Genomic DNA, 17124 nt, shown 5'->3' with positions numbered 1-17124 from the left:
GTTGCATTGGCCTTTATAGGGAATGCCTCATAGGGCAAGGGATTTTATTGTTATTAAAAACATTTCTTTCCTTGGAATGCTTCAAATTACTGATAATAAATGTATTCAAGCATCAAACTGCTTCAAAAGAAATGATATATTTGATGTACAGCATGTTATCTTCCTACTCCAGCTATGAGCTTCAACCTGTGCAGAAGTGTTGACACAACCAAAAGAAAACACAGATCACATGTTTCTTCAAAAGGAGTCTATCTGGAACCCTCAGAGCCTCTACCAAACCACGTTTGCTGGGCAGCAAATTGCTTAAAGAGAGGAATGTTTTCAATCATACTGTCATCATCATATGCTCACCCTTTTGTACTATTTGCACCATGTGTTATGCAGTATATACAGTATTTGATCTATTATTTAGAAATAAGAAAAATGAGAGAATTTGAAGTTAACAAGATTATCACAAATTCCCCCTCATATTCAGATAGAGATAGATAGAGAAGTAGATGAAGCTGTGCCACAAGAACTTTCTTTCCCATCCAAAGAAAGAATAAAGGAGTGATTTCATGTTTCTCCTGAGGCACCAAAGAGTATGTTTGACACAATGGAAACTAAACTAGTTGTATCAAAGACATTTATATTTTGAATATATCATGATTGATGAGAGTTTAATTTGTTATGCTCATTCACACTTGGATATTGATTTCTCACACACTGCGGTAATATCTTTTGAATCCAATGGCACAACAACTTTGGATGACTTTGGAACAAGTCCATCCTCTCACTGTATTCTTCCCTGTATCAATACTGCTTGGCTTTAAAATGATGGCCATGCTCCAGCAGGGGTCAATGGGGACATGTTTTTCTATACTGTTGACTTTGCTGTGTCATTGAAATACATGAGACAGTAAATCTGGGGTCAAACAAGAGACAGGAGGTTACAATCTAAAGAACACTAGTAAACTTCCTACCTGATTTAAGCCATGCACGACAAAATGAGGACTGTGACAGTGTCTATGTGATTAAACTGCCTCTCTGATGACATTTCATTCGCTACAAATCAGCAGTGTTGTGAGCCACTGCTAATGGCACAAGGCTGTGTTCTCCGCAGCTCTAAGGCTGGAGATCATGCCTTGGTTTATAGAGTTTTATTGAGGAGAATAGCAAGAGCCCCACAGGGTAGAGATCTCCATCCTAAGATGTTATCACATTATATTAAAGCACTAAAAGTAGCTGCGGCTGAGAATCTGTCGTGTCTCTAAGAACGACCCAAGAGCTCCTGGGGTTAAATGCAAAACTTGGAGTAGATTCACTCCCAAAAAAGTGAAAAATAGTCAAATGGTGCATAGAATCACCATTTATAACACTAATTTCCAACTCTAAAAATCGTATTCAAACATTAGCTTATTTACCATCTACCGTTGCTACCATCCCACACTCAAATCTTCTTCAAAGCATGTTTACACGTGATGTAGAGCAGTGGTCTCCCACCATGTGCCACCGAAAGCCATGTATATGCAGATTTTCATTCCAAACAAAGACCACACCAGCTGATTTCAATCATTAGCACACCTTCAGTCAGAGAGAAAGAACTAATCAGTAAAATCACCTGCTGTTGTGTTTGGCTGGAACAAAAACCTGCATACACACTACATGGCTCTTGAAGGCACATGGCTGGAGACCACTGATGTAGAAGGACGCACATGACAAGATTAAAAACTGACATTGAAAAATATGGCTGCTGCTTTTGTGCGTTTGCACCATTTGTACCTGTACATCTGGGCCCAAGGCTGATATTTTTCAACTAGACATGCTTTAATTGTTGTTTCCTGCTAATTTCCCCATGGAGTTAAGTAGTAAAATTACTAGGGAGACACAGCCATTAAAGGTACTCTAGCTCTTTCTATCTTAGGAAATAAGATAAGCTAAGCTCTTAGGAGGAGCTTGATAATTGGAGGCTGCTCCCATAACTCAGAACTTTGTTTACCAGCATTCACTTAGCAAACCATGGTCTTCAAACTGAATCCTGAGACAGTGCATCTTCATAGAGAGACATTAAAATGCCAAAAGCTGGAAAGAGAACCTGAAAATAAGATTTTTGCACAATACGGATTTTGGGCAGCATATGGACCATGAGCAGAAAGTGCTGTAGTTCTTTGTGTGTGTTCATCTGATATGGATGAAAATGCCATCAAATTAAACATGTATGATGTATGATTATGGAGCAGAAACATAAAACAATACAAATACTTATGGAACTGACAGTATACTCAGGTCCATTTTGAGTTCCAGATCCACACATAAAGTGTATTTCAAGGGCAGCTTTGACAGCAAATCCACCATCTATAATATAGTGAGACCAAGATGCGATAAGATGACCTACAAGATATGTTGCATTACAGGGCAAACGTTGTTGTGTTGAGCTGTGTAACAAATGGGAATATAAAACAGATTAACAGCGACTACCACAAAAAACAAAACATGCTGTCCTAAGAACAAGACTTCACAAATATTTTCTGGCCTAGCAGCCTTAATCGGTTAACCACCGAGAATATTTTTTACAGGTTCCGCATGTCGGTCTATAGTTTAATTTGCATACACACTCCACTCAACTAGCAGTCTGAGCAGGGCTGCCAATTCTCAGGTATTGACCGAGAGACTCATGCAATTTACACTTTTCACATGCTCTCACGCCACAAGTCCATTTTCTCACGCTGTGAAAAGCTAATTCATAACTGATAACGTAAAACACAAATATTGTATATTGTATATTATATTGTAATTTATTATCTTTCATGCTGCTCAGAGTAATCAGGACGTCAGCGCCTCTCCCTCTCCTCACGCGCCGTGCGCACGCAGGCAGGAGTGAGAGTGAGTTACTATGGTTACGGGGACGCTCTGTGTCTCTGTCGCTCTGAAACTTTCTCAGCGTTCCCAATAATAGGTTTTTAGGTTAGTATGCCTATGCAAAATCATGAATGTAAGCACCTCAATGCTGAAATCTAGTAATATAACATAATATAAAAAGCTCATTGAGTCAATGGAGCGCCGAACTAAAAGGAAAGGGCCACTTTCTTGTATTTCACGTCATTAAGCGTTTTTCTTAAAAATTAACCGGTTAATTACCAGTTAATGGGTGTCGGCCTATCGAAAGCAAAATTAACCGAAACTGACATCCCTATTTCCCACACATAGACTTTACTTGGACGGGCTGCCCAGGTATATTAATGGCTGCCAAAGTATATTTGGCGAACCATTTTAGCATTTTTTATTTTTATTTTTTATCCGTCCGAGAGAACGACGCCATCCGCGATCGATTAACTAGTGGACAATCTCCCCTCGCTCTACCCCTCCAGGGTTTCCGACACAGAAAACTTTGTGGCGGGCCGCCACAATATCAGCACTGACTGCCACAAATTTTCTTTTTTTTCACTATTTAATCGTAGAACTGCGTGTAGCGCATTGATTCGCTCAGCCCCTAATTGACGCAATCTCTCTCTCTCTTGCTCTCTCTGTTGCTCCCCTTCTCTCTCTCTCTCTGTTGCTAGGTCTCTCTCTGTCTCTCTCTCTCTCTCTCTCTCTCTCTCTCTCTCGCTCACTCGCTCTCTCACCGGACCCGTCTGTTCGCCTCCCACTGCACACGCGTGAGGGATATTTTTTTTCCATGCCAAGAAGACGGTCGAATGTTCCTGAATTCCCGAAAAGAAGAACTAACAGTTAATGTTACTCGGAATACAGCTGAGTTTCCGAGATTAGCACGCTGTATAGCCTAGCTGCTAGTCAGTATTGAGTGGACTGATAACGTTAATATTAACTTTTTTAACTCAGAAGGATAAGGACTCAACCTGAGAAGGAGCAGGGACAGTCTGGACCAGAGGAGCTGCTGAGCAGTAAAACAGAGTAGATAATAATGTCAAAGGCTAGTAATTTGACAATGTAAAGATACAGGTGAGACTGACAGCACAGAGAGATGTAGCAGGGCAGAGGGGCAGAAAAGCAGATTTCTCTGTAAAAGGAGCCTCATTTCTATTCTTCACCTTGTAGACAAAAGCAAGCAACAAACAGAACAGTGTAGCACCGTTTATATTTTTAAGTTATGTTATCTTTGACACAAAGTACGTTAGATATATACAGATTAGTTATTTGTTTGACAAATGGAACTGCCAACCCACCTACCACCACAAATACATTCGAATTCTGTGGGAAACACTTATTTTTTTCAGATTCACTGAAGTGGGAACTGGTAAACACAAAACTCTCTCGCTGGGCAAACGCTGTGTTAAGATTAGGTCACCACAGCAACTTTGGAAGAATCCAGTAATCAAAAAAGGAGGGGAGGAGGGAAGTCTGCACTACCAACTAAATAACAAATGTTTATTATAACGCACAGCAGCAGACAAAGAAACAAACGCATTTCCAGTAGTGCCATGGATACAAAATGTATACAATATTTCAAACATACAAATCATACCTCTACCCAGTGTCACAGGTTAAAAAAGGAATAATAAAAAATCAAATGTTTACTACTGAGTTATTTATACCCTAAAAGATTTTTACTATAGCGCTTTTCATCAACAACAACTGGAGAACAAGAACTGGAGACTTCAAACCTAAATGTTGTCAGAGCAGCACACACAAGACGGGGAATTCACAATTATGTAAACAAAGCGAAGGCTGGACAAGATGTGTGGCTGTTGTCATACAGACTCGGTCATTTGCTCGACTTCTCGCTCTGCACAAATTGAAACTATGGTCTGACAATCGAGACATAAGTTGGCCTATTCATCTCAAGTTTAGTATCAATATGTCACCTCTGTGAAAAATCAATAGCAATATGGTGCAATTCTCCACTGTACAACTCCACACGCTGCCTTTCGGCCGCAGAAGGACGAGGAAAACATGTCAGGAAATAAAGCATGTTGTCACCACAGCATGACGAAACAGGGTCAATATCCAGGTGTGTGTTTGTATGGAAGAGGGTCTTCAAAGCTTGATTGCTTAATGATTGCAAGTTAAAGGAAAAAGGCGATAGGGTGGTGACAAACAAACAGCTGCTAGTCTGTAAGGATTTATCATAGGCCTTGTGTTTTTACTGAGTGAGGGAGCTCTTGAGAAGATAATTAGCCTGCAAATGAGAATTGATCCTCCTCTGTCAGCTGGTAATGTGAATTTGTACACATGTTTAGGGAGTGCGCATGCTTGGCTTTGATATTTGGTTTTCTGTATTTGCACTGAGTCTCTTTGGACATTGTTTTCAGATATGAGCTGCAGTGAGAAAATGGGCACTGCTGCAAAGTCAGTGCAAAGCATCCCCAGCTTCGATGGGACCGCAGCTCCAGTCCCATTACAGGCAGATTCAGAAAGCTCCACCCTTGTTCTGCTGTAGACACAGAAAACGAGTGCTCAGGGGTATCATAATAGAAGGAACTTTTGAACGTAAACAAATTCATGAGACTAGTGGGACCATCTGGTATAAGAGATTACCATTAGAAATGTATGCTTGCGGTTTAGAAATCAAGAAGCAAAGGGACTGTGGATGTTTTTCAAAAACTTAAATGAACTGAATAGATGAATAGTACACTGCCGTCATAAAGTTTTTGTTTTTTCTCATTTCATCATGTTTGCCTGTTAGCATAAAAAGCCTGCTGTTTATCAATGAAGCTATTTTATTTATGAACGTTGGAATCAAGTTGCTTTTACTTTATGGTTCCCACCTTGTGCTTCCATCTATCTACTATGATGAAATGGCTTAAAAAATGTTTTTGGGGTATCTCAGAAAAAAACAACAACTATTTCTTATAATAAATGACAAGTGAGTTTTCTATAGCTAACTGACATCATGCTTGTCACATTGATCCATAACTTCTCAAAATAAAAAATTATATCTCTGCAACATGTTTTAAATACATTTTGAAGGTATTGGGAGTGATTAAATCAATTTAAATTCATAATTTCTACCCAGGAAATGAATGGAATTAAAGAAGTTCATGAGTAGAAATTCATGACGCCAGTACTATCCTTTAATTATTAGGACTTGCTGGTGCAAATTTTTTCTAGTTAACTACATTATTAGGTAGAATTGTGGGAAATTATGTTTTTATGGGCTATTGCATTTTACAGACTTTATACTTGTTAATCTAATCAAATGACATCCTCCCATCTGAAATTCAAATTAATTAATAAACACTGCTTAAAATAACATGGTGGTAGTACTCAGCTGTTGGTATCTGTTATCTTCTCGATTGTAATTTTTAAGCCTGGTTGATAGTTCATGGTCAATACAGTAATGATGCAGTGATATTCAATATCAGTATCATTGCATCACATCAGTGCATGGCTGTGTGGCAATTTACAGTGTAAGGATGTTCCAGCCCACTGAATACATAGCAGAGGAAATAATAGAAGAGAAGAAGATCATGTCACTCAGAGATTCTACCCATCTCTATTGTGGCATACAAAAGAAAATGTGCAAAAGTAAATTGAAGTAATTATTGCAACACTGTGCATCATAGCAGTTGTCATTTTACAATATCACAATGTTTCAAATGCTGAAAATTCAGATTAAACATGTCCAGGTCCTATTTATTAAAAAAAATATATATATACTGTATATATTTCTTGAATTGGCTATTTTCGTGGTAAATCCCAACTGCCTCTGACCAGAAAGTGAATTCCTTTGTGTGACACATTAGTGACTCATGGGAGCCTCCATGTTGTCTCATGTGCTTGTAGGCTGGATGATGTCCAAGCCTCTTAGCCTGGAGGTGGCCAAACTTTCTCTTTCTGTCCCTGCTGCAGGGAAAGCTGAGGATATCGCTTGGCATTAGGCTGACAGGAACAATCCCTTTAAGGTCTCAAGCAACTTTACAGTGGCCATATAAAAATTTTATGATACTGACCTTTTTTTGACGGTATGTTTTATATTTATTAGTCAAGAATAGTCCACTGAGCTACTGTGCAAAACAAATATCTGAGCAGTCAGTTCATCACACATTCTCCACCAACTGACACTGTCACTTTGACATCTCAAGATTTTAAAATCTCTCTCCCAGAATCAATACGGTAGCTGTCATGTCTTCATCGATTACTTTAATTCAAATCTGTTTGAGCTACTCAAAGTTTTCTGTTTTGTTTTTTTTTCTTCCTGGTGGCTTCAAACCTTTGTTTAAGTCTGAGTGAATTTTAAGTAGCACAGCCCCACACAGCAGGACAGTGATGGATGGTTTGGTTGATGGAGAGATTATGCAGGTGAGACAGCTCCAAGCCTTTAATCCCACGCTCCTTTCAAGGAAACTGTGTGATAGCTGTGCTTTGTTGGGTTCTGTTTCGGAGGTGTGGATTTTTTTAAACATTTATAGGAAAAGTCTGAGCAGGGTACAAATGTGGCTAACCTAAATTTACAGAGATTAGGAGATTGGGACTGCTGTGTAGTGACAGCTCCAAGACAGGGAACACATGCAATCTCTGCTGGCATTTGTATTGTCCTAGTTGTGATGCCACACAAGTGACGTCGACATGCTGCAGTAGGTCTGGACAGCAATTCATAAGAATAAGAATAAAGAATAGCATTCTCATTCTTGTGCTTTAAAACACAACTTTTCGATTTCATGCAGGATTTTTTTTTTATAGATTTTCTGTCATTAACATTGAAAAGTGCTAAGGGTATAGGTAGAATCACTGTTTAACTGTAAGACTGGAAATTACATTATCATCTTGGAGAACCGATTCAGATGCTCTTCATTGTCTCTCTTGCCTTTGAGAATTTCACAGCAATGCTCATGAAAAAGAGCAGACCCAGTAAATGAAATCATACATTTTCTAAAAAAAATAAACTCTCTCTCCTCCTCCTGCCAGCGTTCCCTCTGTAGACCTGCTAGTGCACACTAATTAAATGCCAGAAATTAATTTGAGTGAAACCTAACATATCAAGACAGAGAATGCACAGGAGGAGACTACCACACAGTCGGCTTTTGTCACTGCACTGGTGATTACCAGCACTTGTTAGGGTTGCCTGCGGAGGGATTTGCAAACACTAGGAGGCAGGGGATAAAATAGAGAAGAATAAAAAGGCAAGGTTCTGGGCAGCCCTCCCTCACAACTGTCCTGGGAATTGACCACTTGGGCCAGGGTGGGCTAAGTGACTTGAGTCGGAACTAATCCTGAACTAAAGGAGCTGCTCCGCTGTAGCTAGAGCATGGTAGATGGGGATCGTCTGCAATGTAGGGTAAAGAAAGACAGCTGCATGGATTCGGTCCGCTCAGTTGTAAAAAGTCAAGTTGAGTGGCACCGATAAAACCATGGAAAGACCACTGGTCTGTGAACGTGTAGAAAACAATTGCTTGCTGCAGCACTTGTGAGGCATTTATTTGATTTGCTTCCCTGTTTGTGTTGGTTGGGCTTCGCGGGTGTAGGGACTTCAATGAGTGCATGGGATTTATTGGGCATGGGTGGGTGGGTATCGGGGAATGGGCTGCTCGAATGACCTGAAGTAGTGTAGCTGCACCAAATTACACTTAGCACAGAATGGGAGTCCGCTTAGTCAGAATCAATTCTCCTGCCCAGGCTTCTCTCCTCAATTACCACCCAGTTCCAATGTTGAGGCTCCGTGAAGGTGACAGGGCACACCTTGGGAGCACTGTCTGGAGGTGATAAAGAGAGCCAGCACTAACAAGTCAAGTGTAGCATCTGGGCATATTACTCTCTGGGAAAAGAGCAACTTTATGGTGCATAGAAATAGAACTTAAGGTGAATGCAGACTGCGTGATTTTGTCTGTCTTAATACGTCCCAAAAATCTTCCGTTGTGAACAATGGTCACGACAGCCGATTCATGGAGTGCTATAGGCTCCGGCAAAGTTCTGGCAGTGTCAGAAATTTGGGCCCATATTCATGTAGTATGCCTAATGCCATATAAATATTCTAATGTCCAATGGGAGCACGGTAGGAAATGGTGGCATATTAGCACTCCAGCTGATAAGAGGTAAACAAAACATGTCCAACTCGAAATGACACCAAAGGTACCAAAAATCAATAAAAGAGGGCAGACTCCTCTTTTTGTGCTTCTCGAGGCAAACGTTGACATCACTACCGCCACCGCTTGCTGTTTCACCAACACCATTTTTTAATTTTCTGGGTCGCTTTTGTTCGGCGTCAGACACTGGGGCGTCGGCGTGCCATCAGCTGACGTCGGACGCAGCCTCGTCGTTCAACCAATCATACAATATGAGAGTGGAACCGCTTCAATTTGTACAGTCTGACAGGCTGATCAAGATTTTACTTCTCTCCAATCGCACAGTCTGATATAATGTGAATGCAAAAGACGGTCACAATTACAGTCTGCAATCAACTTTAGAGAGACTGAGCCTTTACCATGAATGAGCCTTCTCCATGGAGAATACTCTAGTTTGTTGTGGATCGCTGTTTAGTCAAAGCTGTGATTACCAATGGACATCAGTAAGAATGCACACTTGACTTGGAATTAGTTAAAAAAAAAATGGTATCATATTTGCTGCATACCCAGAAACTTTAACACTTTATCAGAGGTAACTGCTTGCGCATATACCAGTATGAACTCATTAGTATCTTTTAATTGAGTCCACATGTCCATTGATCATGTCATTGACTTGGTTAATTGGTATTTAGTGGACTATTCACTGGGTTTCATAATGACAGATGAAACTTAATTGCACTATATCCCTATTCCACTAGTATCCTTACAAACACATGCCAGTAGTTTCACAACAATATATTGCATTGTTATTTTAATGTTATTGTATTTTTATTCAGGCCTAACACTGATGGGGAGTGGAAATACAAAACATGGATAAAACAAAACAAGTTGATATTTTTCTTTCTGTTTACACAAGTACATTTCCCATTAACCAGTACAATTACAAGGCAGATTATAGTCTCTAAATGGGGGCATATTTTTGAGAGTCCTTAAAGCTTTCACTGTATCTTCACTGTAGACCTATGGGCTAATCCAGTGAGAGGGTTGGGATGCTGAAGGGGAGAGGAAGGCACTGTGCCTGGGGGCCTCTGCCTCTGTCTCTAATGAGGGAAGAGAGAGGGGGTACAAGGTCTCTGCTTCACAGACAGCACAACAGGCAGCTAGTTAACCCTCTTCCTTCTGCACTGAATAGCTAACTACAGCCTCAGCTCTCCTCCCTCCATCTCTCCCTCTCTCTGTCTCTGCACGGCTCCAGCCTTACTCCTCCACAGAGAAAAGACCTAGTCCTGCAGACTGACTGTGCCTGCTTGTGGCTAATTCAGACAGCTGCTGAGTGGAGGCTGCCCAAGCCCCCCCTCTTTTTGTCTAGGAGCTCATGATTGTCTCAGCAAATCAACTTGGATACCTGAAACACAGTGCATGCCCCTGCAGATTGTGACTGCTGCAGCAATAGCCCTCAAGGCAGACAGTATAGCTGATATCAGTGATGTATCAGAGACACAATCAAAAGCCCGGAGCTTTAATTACGCTCAGTCTGTCTTGAGTATCATAACCCACCAACCACTAATTACCTCGAGCGCTACTGCACTTTGCTCCTGCTTATGTAGCAGCATAAAGACCCAGCTGATGAGAGCATCACAGACCAAGAGCAGGACCCCGTGATGAGGGGATGCAGAGAGGGAGCTTTCAACCCCAATCCCCGGGCGTAAATTACGTAACAATATAGTAAAATATTCATGGCACACCATGGGGACGGAATCCTGCCTGCTCTGAAGTGCTGAGCAAACACTTTGCCCTCAGCCACTCTAAGACTGTGAGAAGGATGTGGAAAAGCCTGGAAGAAAGTAGCAGAAAAACAATTGCAGGAAACAAATTCTTGCCTCGTGAGGATGCCAAGCAGCATTAACAGTGTCAGTTCCAAAATTATGTTGGTTGTATATTATGTTTAGTTTGTTTGCTTGTATGTTTGTGCTCCTTGTGTGTAATAACCTATCAACTAAAACATGAAAATTTGATGAGGCAAATCTAACAAAACACACGGCAAGAAAATTGGAGTCACAACACCGGTACCCCAACAGACTTATACAGCTACTGACCAGCACATAGCTGATAACAGCTTCTTAATAATGTTTTCATCACTGTGCTGGATTAGGTATAAGAACGGTCTCCCATGCCAGAAAAAAAAAAACTCTCATCATCGCACAATCATCCTGAGATTGGATTCAACCCAATAGCTCAGGTGAGAGAAAAATATAGGCTAGGTTGAAAGGTTGAAAGATGCCGTGCCAGGCTCTTGAAATCATTAAGGGGAAGTGGAGTGCAGTGAAGCCCTCTCCTACTTATGATTTTATGTAACTTTAATGATAGAAAAGTGAACCTGAACCTGCCGAGCCATACCCATGTGTTAGAGTACAACAATGTCTCTACCTATTAGCCAATATCCTTACAGCAAGCACATAGGATTGCATGCAACTGCAGCAGAGTGGCTGCTGATGGGTCTTGTTGACTTCTATGGCCTGGTATTCAACAGTTTGAAATTCAAATGGTATTTGCGCAGAGTTCAAAAAGGCACTTATGGCAACCCACAGTGACAGATCCAAGCTAAGTAGTGCCATCACAGTGGCAGGAAGAAGGCTTTTATTCAGCTCAGCAGCAGTACAAATACCACGCTTTGTGCTGGAGAGGATTGCATACTCTGTACTGTAACCTAAGTAATAACACCACTGATCATTCAGTATTAGGGACACCAGCTTATGTTCAGACCACCCTCTATGTCTCAACTGCTGTCATTGAATTAAATGCAGGGATGCTATCACTGATTTTAATAGTGATATGACCAAATAGGTACAGTCTGGATTTGGGTCTGCATTCCATTGTGTCAGTTTCCCTGTTTTTCTCTGCTATAGGCATCAGCAATCACTTAAACATGATTACTACAAGTTGTATTCATATAAAAGGCATATGGAAAAAATGAAATAAATTAACTGTCAATAAATTACTGTCAATTCACGTATCAATTCGCAGTTCAGTTGCTATACCCTCATGTTCTTTCTGTGAAGAACACGATCAACAAGTCACCCAACAATTTCCCATAGTGCTGAGGGCCCTGGGAAACACAGCTTGTCCACACAGCTTGTTGACAGATACTGTATAACATCCCTCTAGTCTGCATATTGATGATAGAGCCCATTAGCTTTAAATATGTCAGCTGTCAGTTGTTTTTTTACTAATAATAATGCGTTGCATGGCAACATTGTCGGTGGGTGGTCACAGTTGGCAATGGCTGCTGAATCAGACAGACCCTATTCTGCCAACATGTTGAATTTTACAGCTGTTAATTAGACCAGATTCATGGCGGTAGACATAGTTTACCAAATGTATCATTATTTGAGACTGTTTGACCAAGCCTAATATTAGCTCAAAGTGATGTTGGTTACCAAACTGTCATTTTTACAAAGGTTAATCAAATGAACTGGACCTGAAAAGGTTCATTACTGTCAGACAGTCTGAAAAAGTAGAGATAGGTCTTTCCACTACTATTCTGAATACCAGTATGGCTGCCTTTGTCTTGACCTAGAATGCATCAGCAACCTAAATATTGTGATATCTAAACAGAGAATCGCTCTAGTGAAACTAACTGCGGTCACATGGTTCAAACAGTCCAACAGGTGTTCACATACCTTGTTGTGGCCAGTCGCGGGAGGGCAGAGTCTGTCACTCCAAAATCCAAATGCTCCATTAGGCTACAGCCAAATTACAGGGGGGCTGGTCATCCAGTGCAATGAATTCAATATTAATCCTCCTTTTTAGCTTTTTCGCTGCCATGGGGTAACGTTAGCCTAATTTATCTCGTTTTTTCAGCGCGTCCTCTAATGCTGCCTGGGCACAGACTATTCCTGAGCTACTATCTGTGGGAACTAGTTGTAGCCTAGTTCTTCGAATCTCGTTTCTTCAAGTGCCTGATTAAATTAGTTGATGTATAATTGGCACCCCTGGAAACGCTTGTATTACAAACAGTATAATTAGCTGTTTGGCTGCTTTTGCTCTCCTGCAGTCATACCAGAGTGCAGACATGACTGTTACCTTTCTAACTATGCGCCTCGCTGCCATAAGTGGTGGACAACGACTGTTGACGGTTTTTTTTTACGTCAATTTGCATAAATTGACCGGGGGGTGGGGTAGGGTGCTGTTTAAATAAATAGCCTAGATTTAGAAATTGACTGGCAGCTGATCGAAAAATCTGTAGCCGACGATACCGATACCTCCAAATTCATCTTGATCGGCTCCGATTCTGATATTGGTTATTGGATGGCGCATCCTAGTTGATCCTATTAAAGTGCAACCAAATGCTGCAGCCTATGCTGTTTTCTGCCCAGTAGCCTAGTTCATACAGACAGAGTAAAAGCTCAACTCCACCCAAGCCTAATATCAGTGGTGTGTGTGGTCAGGCTGTGAGGTTTTCACTGCATAACCAATAAACCTAAAACAACAGTAAATAAAAAAAAAAATGCTTCCATAAATTTGTATAAATATACATATTTCAACATCAGTGGAAAAAATAGAGAAATGTGCATTGTTTTCTCTTATATTCTCACACAAGCTATAATTTATGCAAGATAGAAATGCAACCTGGGACATGATCTCTTGAATAACCCCTGGTGTTTAATTGGTCTCTGGGCCTTCTGCAGGGTATTGACCAATTAGATCATTGTGGAGGCAGACATAGTCCCCAATGAATAACAAGGCTGGAAATTCAATCTGGAAAGGTCTCTTTGCTCATGTAGCCTACCTATCACAACAAGTGAAAATTAAACTTCAGCAGCTGGGCAGATGTGTTATTATTATCACGATAATCTATGCTGTAATGCGATGTTCAGTACAGTTCAAAAGTTATGCAACCGCATACCGGGACATTTTGCAAGCTAACTAGCTCAGGTAGTTAAACATATTTTAATCAAAACGGGACTGTTTTGAATTAGGTCAAAAAATACAAAATTATCCACAACCAATGTATGAGAATATCAAGAGGTTTCTCTTAATCCATTGCAGCCTAGTCTGTCATGAACATTATAATATTAATATAAAACATGTTTTGATGTAGCCCTTATGCTGATTAGTTTGGTTTTGGCCTTGGTTTGACAGTGCTGAGCAGGTATTATGAAAGCCCTGTCATATATTGTTTATGTTTTGCTCTCAGATTTGCACATTATGTTTGCATCTAGAGTGCCAACATAATGCAGAAGCTCATTTTATATCCTCAGTAGCAGTGCAACGAGCTCACATGGTGACATGCATGGCTTCTCTGAATTAATTACAAGAAGGCAACACTAAGGACTCTCGGCAAATTAATGTCATTAGTGAGGAGAATTATGGTGTAATGATCAGCCCCAGTTTTCTGGACAGTGAAAAAAATGACTGAAACTAATGTGACTTAAGCTTGTGAGGGAAGTAAAAAGGTCAGAAGAAAGGCAATATACAAGAAGTGGGATTCACTGAATAATAATGCGTGTGTGCATGCTTAATGTTTGACCAGTACATACGGTGTATTAGTGCTGACATGGATACAAGATTACAGTTCCACAGTGTTGGCCTTCTCTCTTTATAGCTTTACCAGAATGCCACCTCAAGAGAGCCAACTACCAATATGTGGTAGAGAATATGCTGTACTGCAACCAACATATTGAAGGAAAAGTCAATCAAATGAAAAATGGATGTTGGAGTAGAAACTGACCTTGAAGAGACGCAAAATGTTGGCCACCATGATTGACACAGAGCTGGCAGATGCGCCGATGACTCCCACCACTCTCTCAGGCTTAGTGATGATGGGCGGCCCCCCGCTGAGACACTTGACATCAGTTGAGTCTTTCTCAATCAGCGCCTGAACAAACGTGAGCGACTGTTCCAGAGCGTGGGTGTCCCGGGAGCAGGTGTCCAGGATGCGTGCCCCCAGAGTGATGTTGGGCAGCAGCTCGTTGTCATTATTGATGCGGTCCAGGGCGAATAGCATGGCCTCCAGCCTATGGATCCCTTTCTCCTTCTTCAGCTCCCCGCAGGCTTTGCCATCATTTCCCCTCGCGTGCACTGGGAACAGCCCACCCAGAGAGATGTCCCCGTCGATGCGTATTGAGTTGAGGTGTGTGTGGCCTGGCATTTTTGGTTTGGCTGCCAAGGCCACCGAGATATAACAGACCAGCAGGAACGCCCGGTAGCAGACACCTCTGTGGCAGCCAGTCCACCCTCCCTCAAAGCCTCCTAGCAGAGTCATAATGAAAGGCTAAATCCGCATCCAAATACAAATTAAAGTCCTTTGAAAATGAAAGAAGTGCACACACATATACCCACACACACATACAAATGTCCTGAAGGTTAGCCGGAATATTCTTCAGAGCACAGTAGTCTTCAGAAGTCTCTTCTCATGTTTTTTCAGCTCTGACACAACCTCAGTAATACTAATTAGCTGCTTCACTCTGTCTTTATCTCTTCTCTCCTTTCCTCTTTCCTCCCCTTCTTTGTGTTTTACTCTCTTCCAGCACCTGAGAGTGGCGACTGCATGCAGTTGCTAAACAGCGCAGGGAGAGCTGGGAGGGAGTCCGCGGAGAGCCATCTCATGAGGCGTTAGTAAGAACAAAGGTGGGAAGTTGGCCTCTCTTCTCCACTCCTCCAGAATCAGTCAGGTGCATTTAGCTTCCCTCTCGGTCCCTGCAGCAGGCAGAAAGTCACGAGTCGACCCAGTGGGCTCCGCAGCTACACACACATGGCCTCAGTGCGCTCCACAGCAGGCTCCTGCAAAATAACAGGAGAGGTGTGAGACACTGAGAAAAGAGCAGAAAATGGGAGTCTCTCTATTCTACAAAAAAAAATGAAATGAAAGATGAAATGGAATTGCATCGATCTGATCAACAATAGATTTCTCACTGTGTGCATGCGGGAGGTTTGCCTCATATTAGTTTCCCACATGGCTGCGAACAATCGCTGAGGTTTCGTCTCTATTGTCGAGTCTCCCACACAGTGCTACTCAAGTCAGTGGATGTGAAAGATGCCTTTCCCTGTCTGCTATGAAAATCACTGTGATGATTTCCATACTTTCATTGACATGGCATTCAAAACTGCACAGCACATTAGCATTGGACAGTTCCAATCTAGTTTCGGGATCCAAATATTCAAGCAGAAATAATAACTGAACCCAACACTCCACATAGGAAATCTGTCCTCTATTCTCTATTGCAGCCATGCTTCAACTGCTTTCAGTGCACTGCAATGAATTATTCCTATGTGCCTTGAGCATAACTGATTCGCTGCTGCTTGGCACTATTCCATAGACTTCATAACCGCACACTGCTCAGCTCATGTAGATCCTCTCCAGTGTTTTACCAAAAGGTCATGAAATATTGTACCAAATTAAGAGCACAGGTGGTTAAGAGCACCCTGGTGATCAAAGAAGGAATATTCCTCAAGTTGTGAACACATCTGCTGTTTTTGCATCAGATCCCTTGTATTGTCCTCTACCCCATATATCAACAGTGGTAGTAGGTACTAGCTTTGGGCATGTGTGTGTGCGTGTGTGCGCGCGTGTGTGTGTACGTTCACTCCACAGTAGGCTGGCTCCTTCCACAGTGCCAGACTAATAGAGTGGTGGATCTGTGCCCAGTGGGAGAGGCCTGCCTTTCTTCTCTCTCTCTCTCTCTCTCTCTCTCTCTCTCTCTCTCTCTCTCTCTCTCTCTCTCTCTCTCTCTCAATTGACCACCGCATACATCAATCAGGCCTTTCTTCATGCTGCTCTTGTTTGCTAACATACAACCTCCTGCCATGGTCCGGTTTGCAGCAGAGGACACTAAGGGCAAAAACTATTTGGGGCTTGAAAAGTTGCACTACATTGCAGCACCTGTCAAAACCATCACCGTGGAGCAGTGCTATTTTGCAATTATTTTAATGGGGGTCGAGGTGTAGAATGACTGGCAGAGACTGTTCTTTTTTGTTACAGACACTTTTTTCCTTAACGTTGAGTACAGATTTGCAGAAATATCTCATTGAAGTGGAGATTGAAGTAGAGGTGTGCCGAGAGATTTGCCATGCCTCATGAATTATAGACTGCGCTGCAGTCTGCTGGTCACATGTGCATCGTTGCTTTCTTTTATTTTGGACATCAAATCAAAGAATAAAGATGCCCTGCACTAGCACTGTACAG

General features: G+C 41.6%; 1 protein-coding gene across 2 annotated transcripts in view; it reads right to left on the bottom strand.

The window, feature by feature from the left end:
* The window catches only part of LOC139647304 (metabotropic glutamate receptor 4-like), a 140020-nt gene extending 124816 nt beyond the window's left edge, over window positions 1-15204 (bottom strand). For both annotated transcript variants that reach the window (XM_071523185.1, XM_071523186.1), the window contains exon 1: window positions 14671-15204. In XM_071523185.1, coding sequence (XP_071379286.1) covers window positions 14671-15204 — 534 coding nt within the window. The remainder of the gene's footprint in view (window positions 1-14670) is intronic.
* Between the last annotated feature and the right edge of the window lie 1920 nt (window positions 15205-17124).

The sequence above is a fragment of the Centroberyx affinis genome, unplaced genomic scaffold (genome assembly GCF_046629955.1).
Source record: "Centroberyx affinis isolate AG114_WGS23_722 - 3 ecotype Tasmania unplaced genomic scaffold, CSIRO-AGI_Caff_v1 ptg001072l_1, whole genome shotgun sequence".
Lineage (NCBI taxonomy): Eukaryota > Metazoa > Chordata > Actinopteri > Beryciformes > Berycidae > Centroberyx > Centroberyx affinis.
This window is presented reverse-complemented; position numbering and strand designations above follow the sequence as displayed.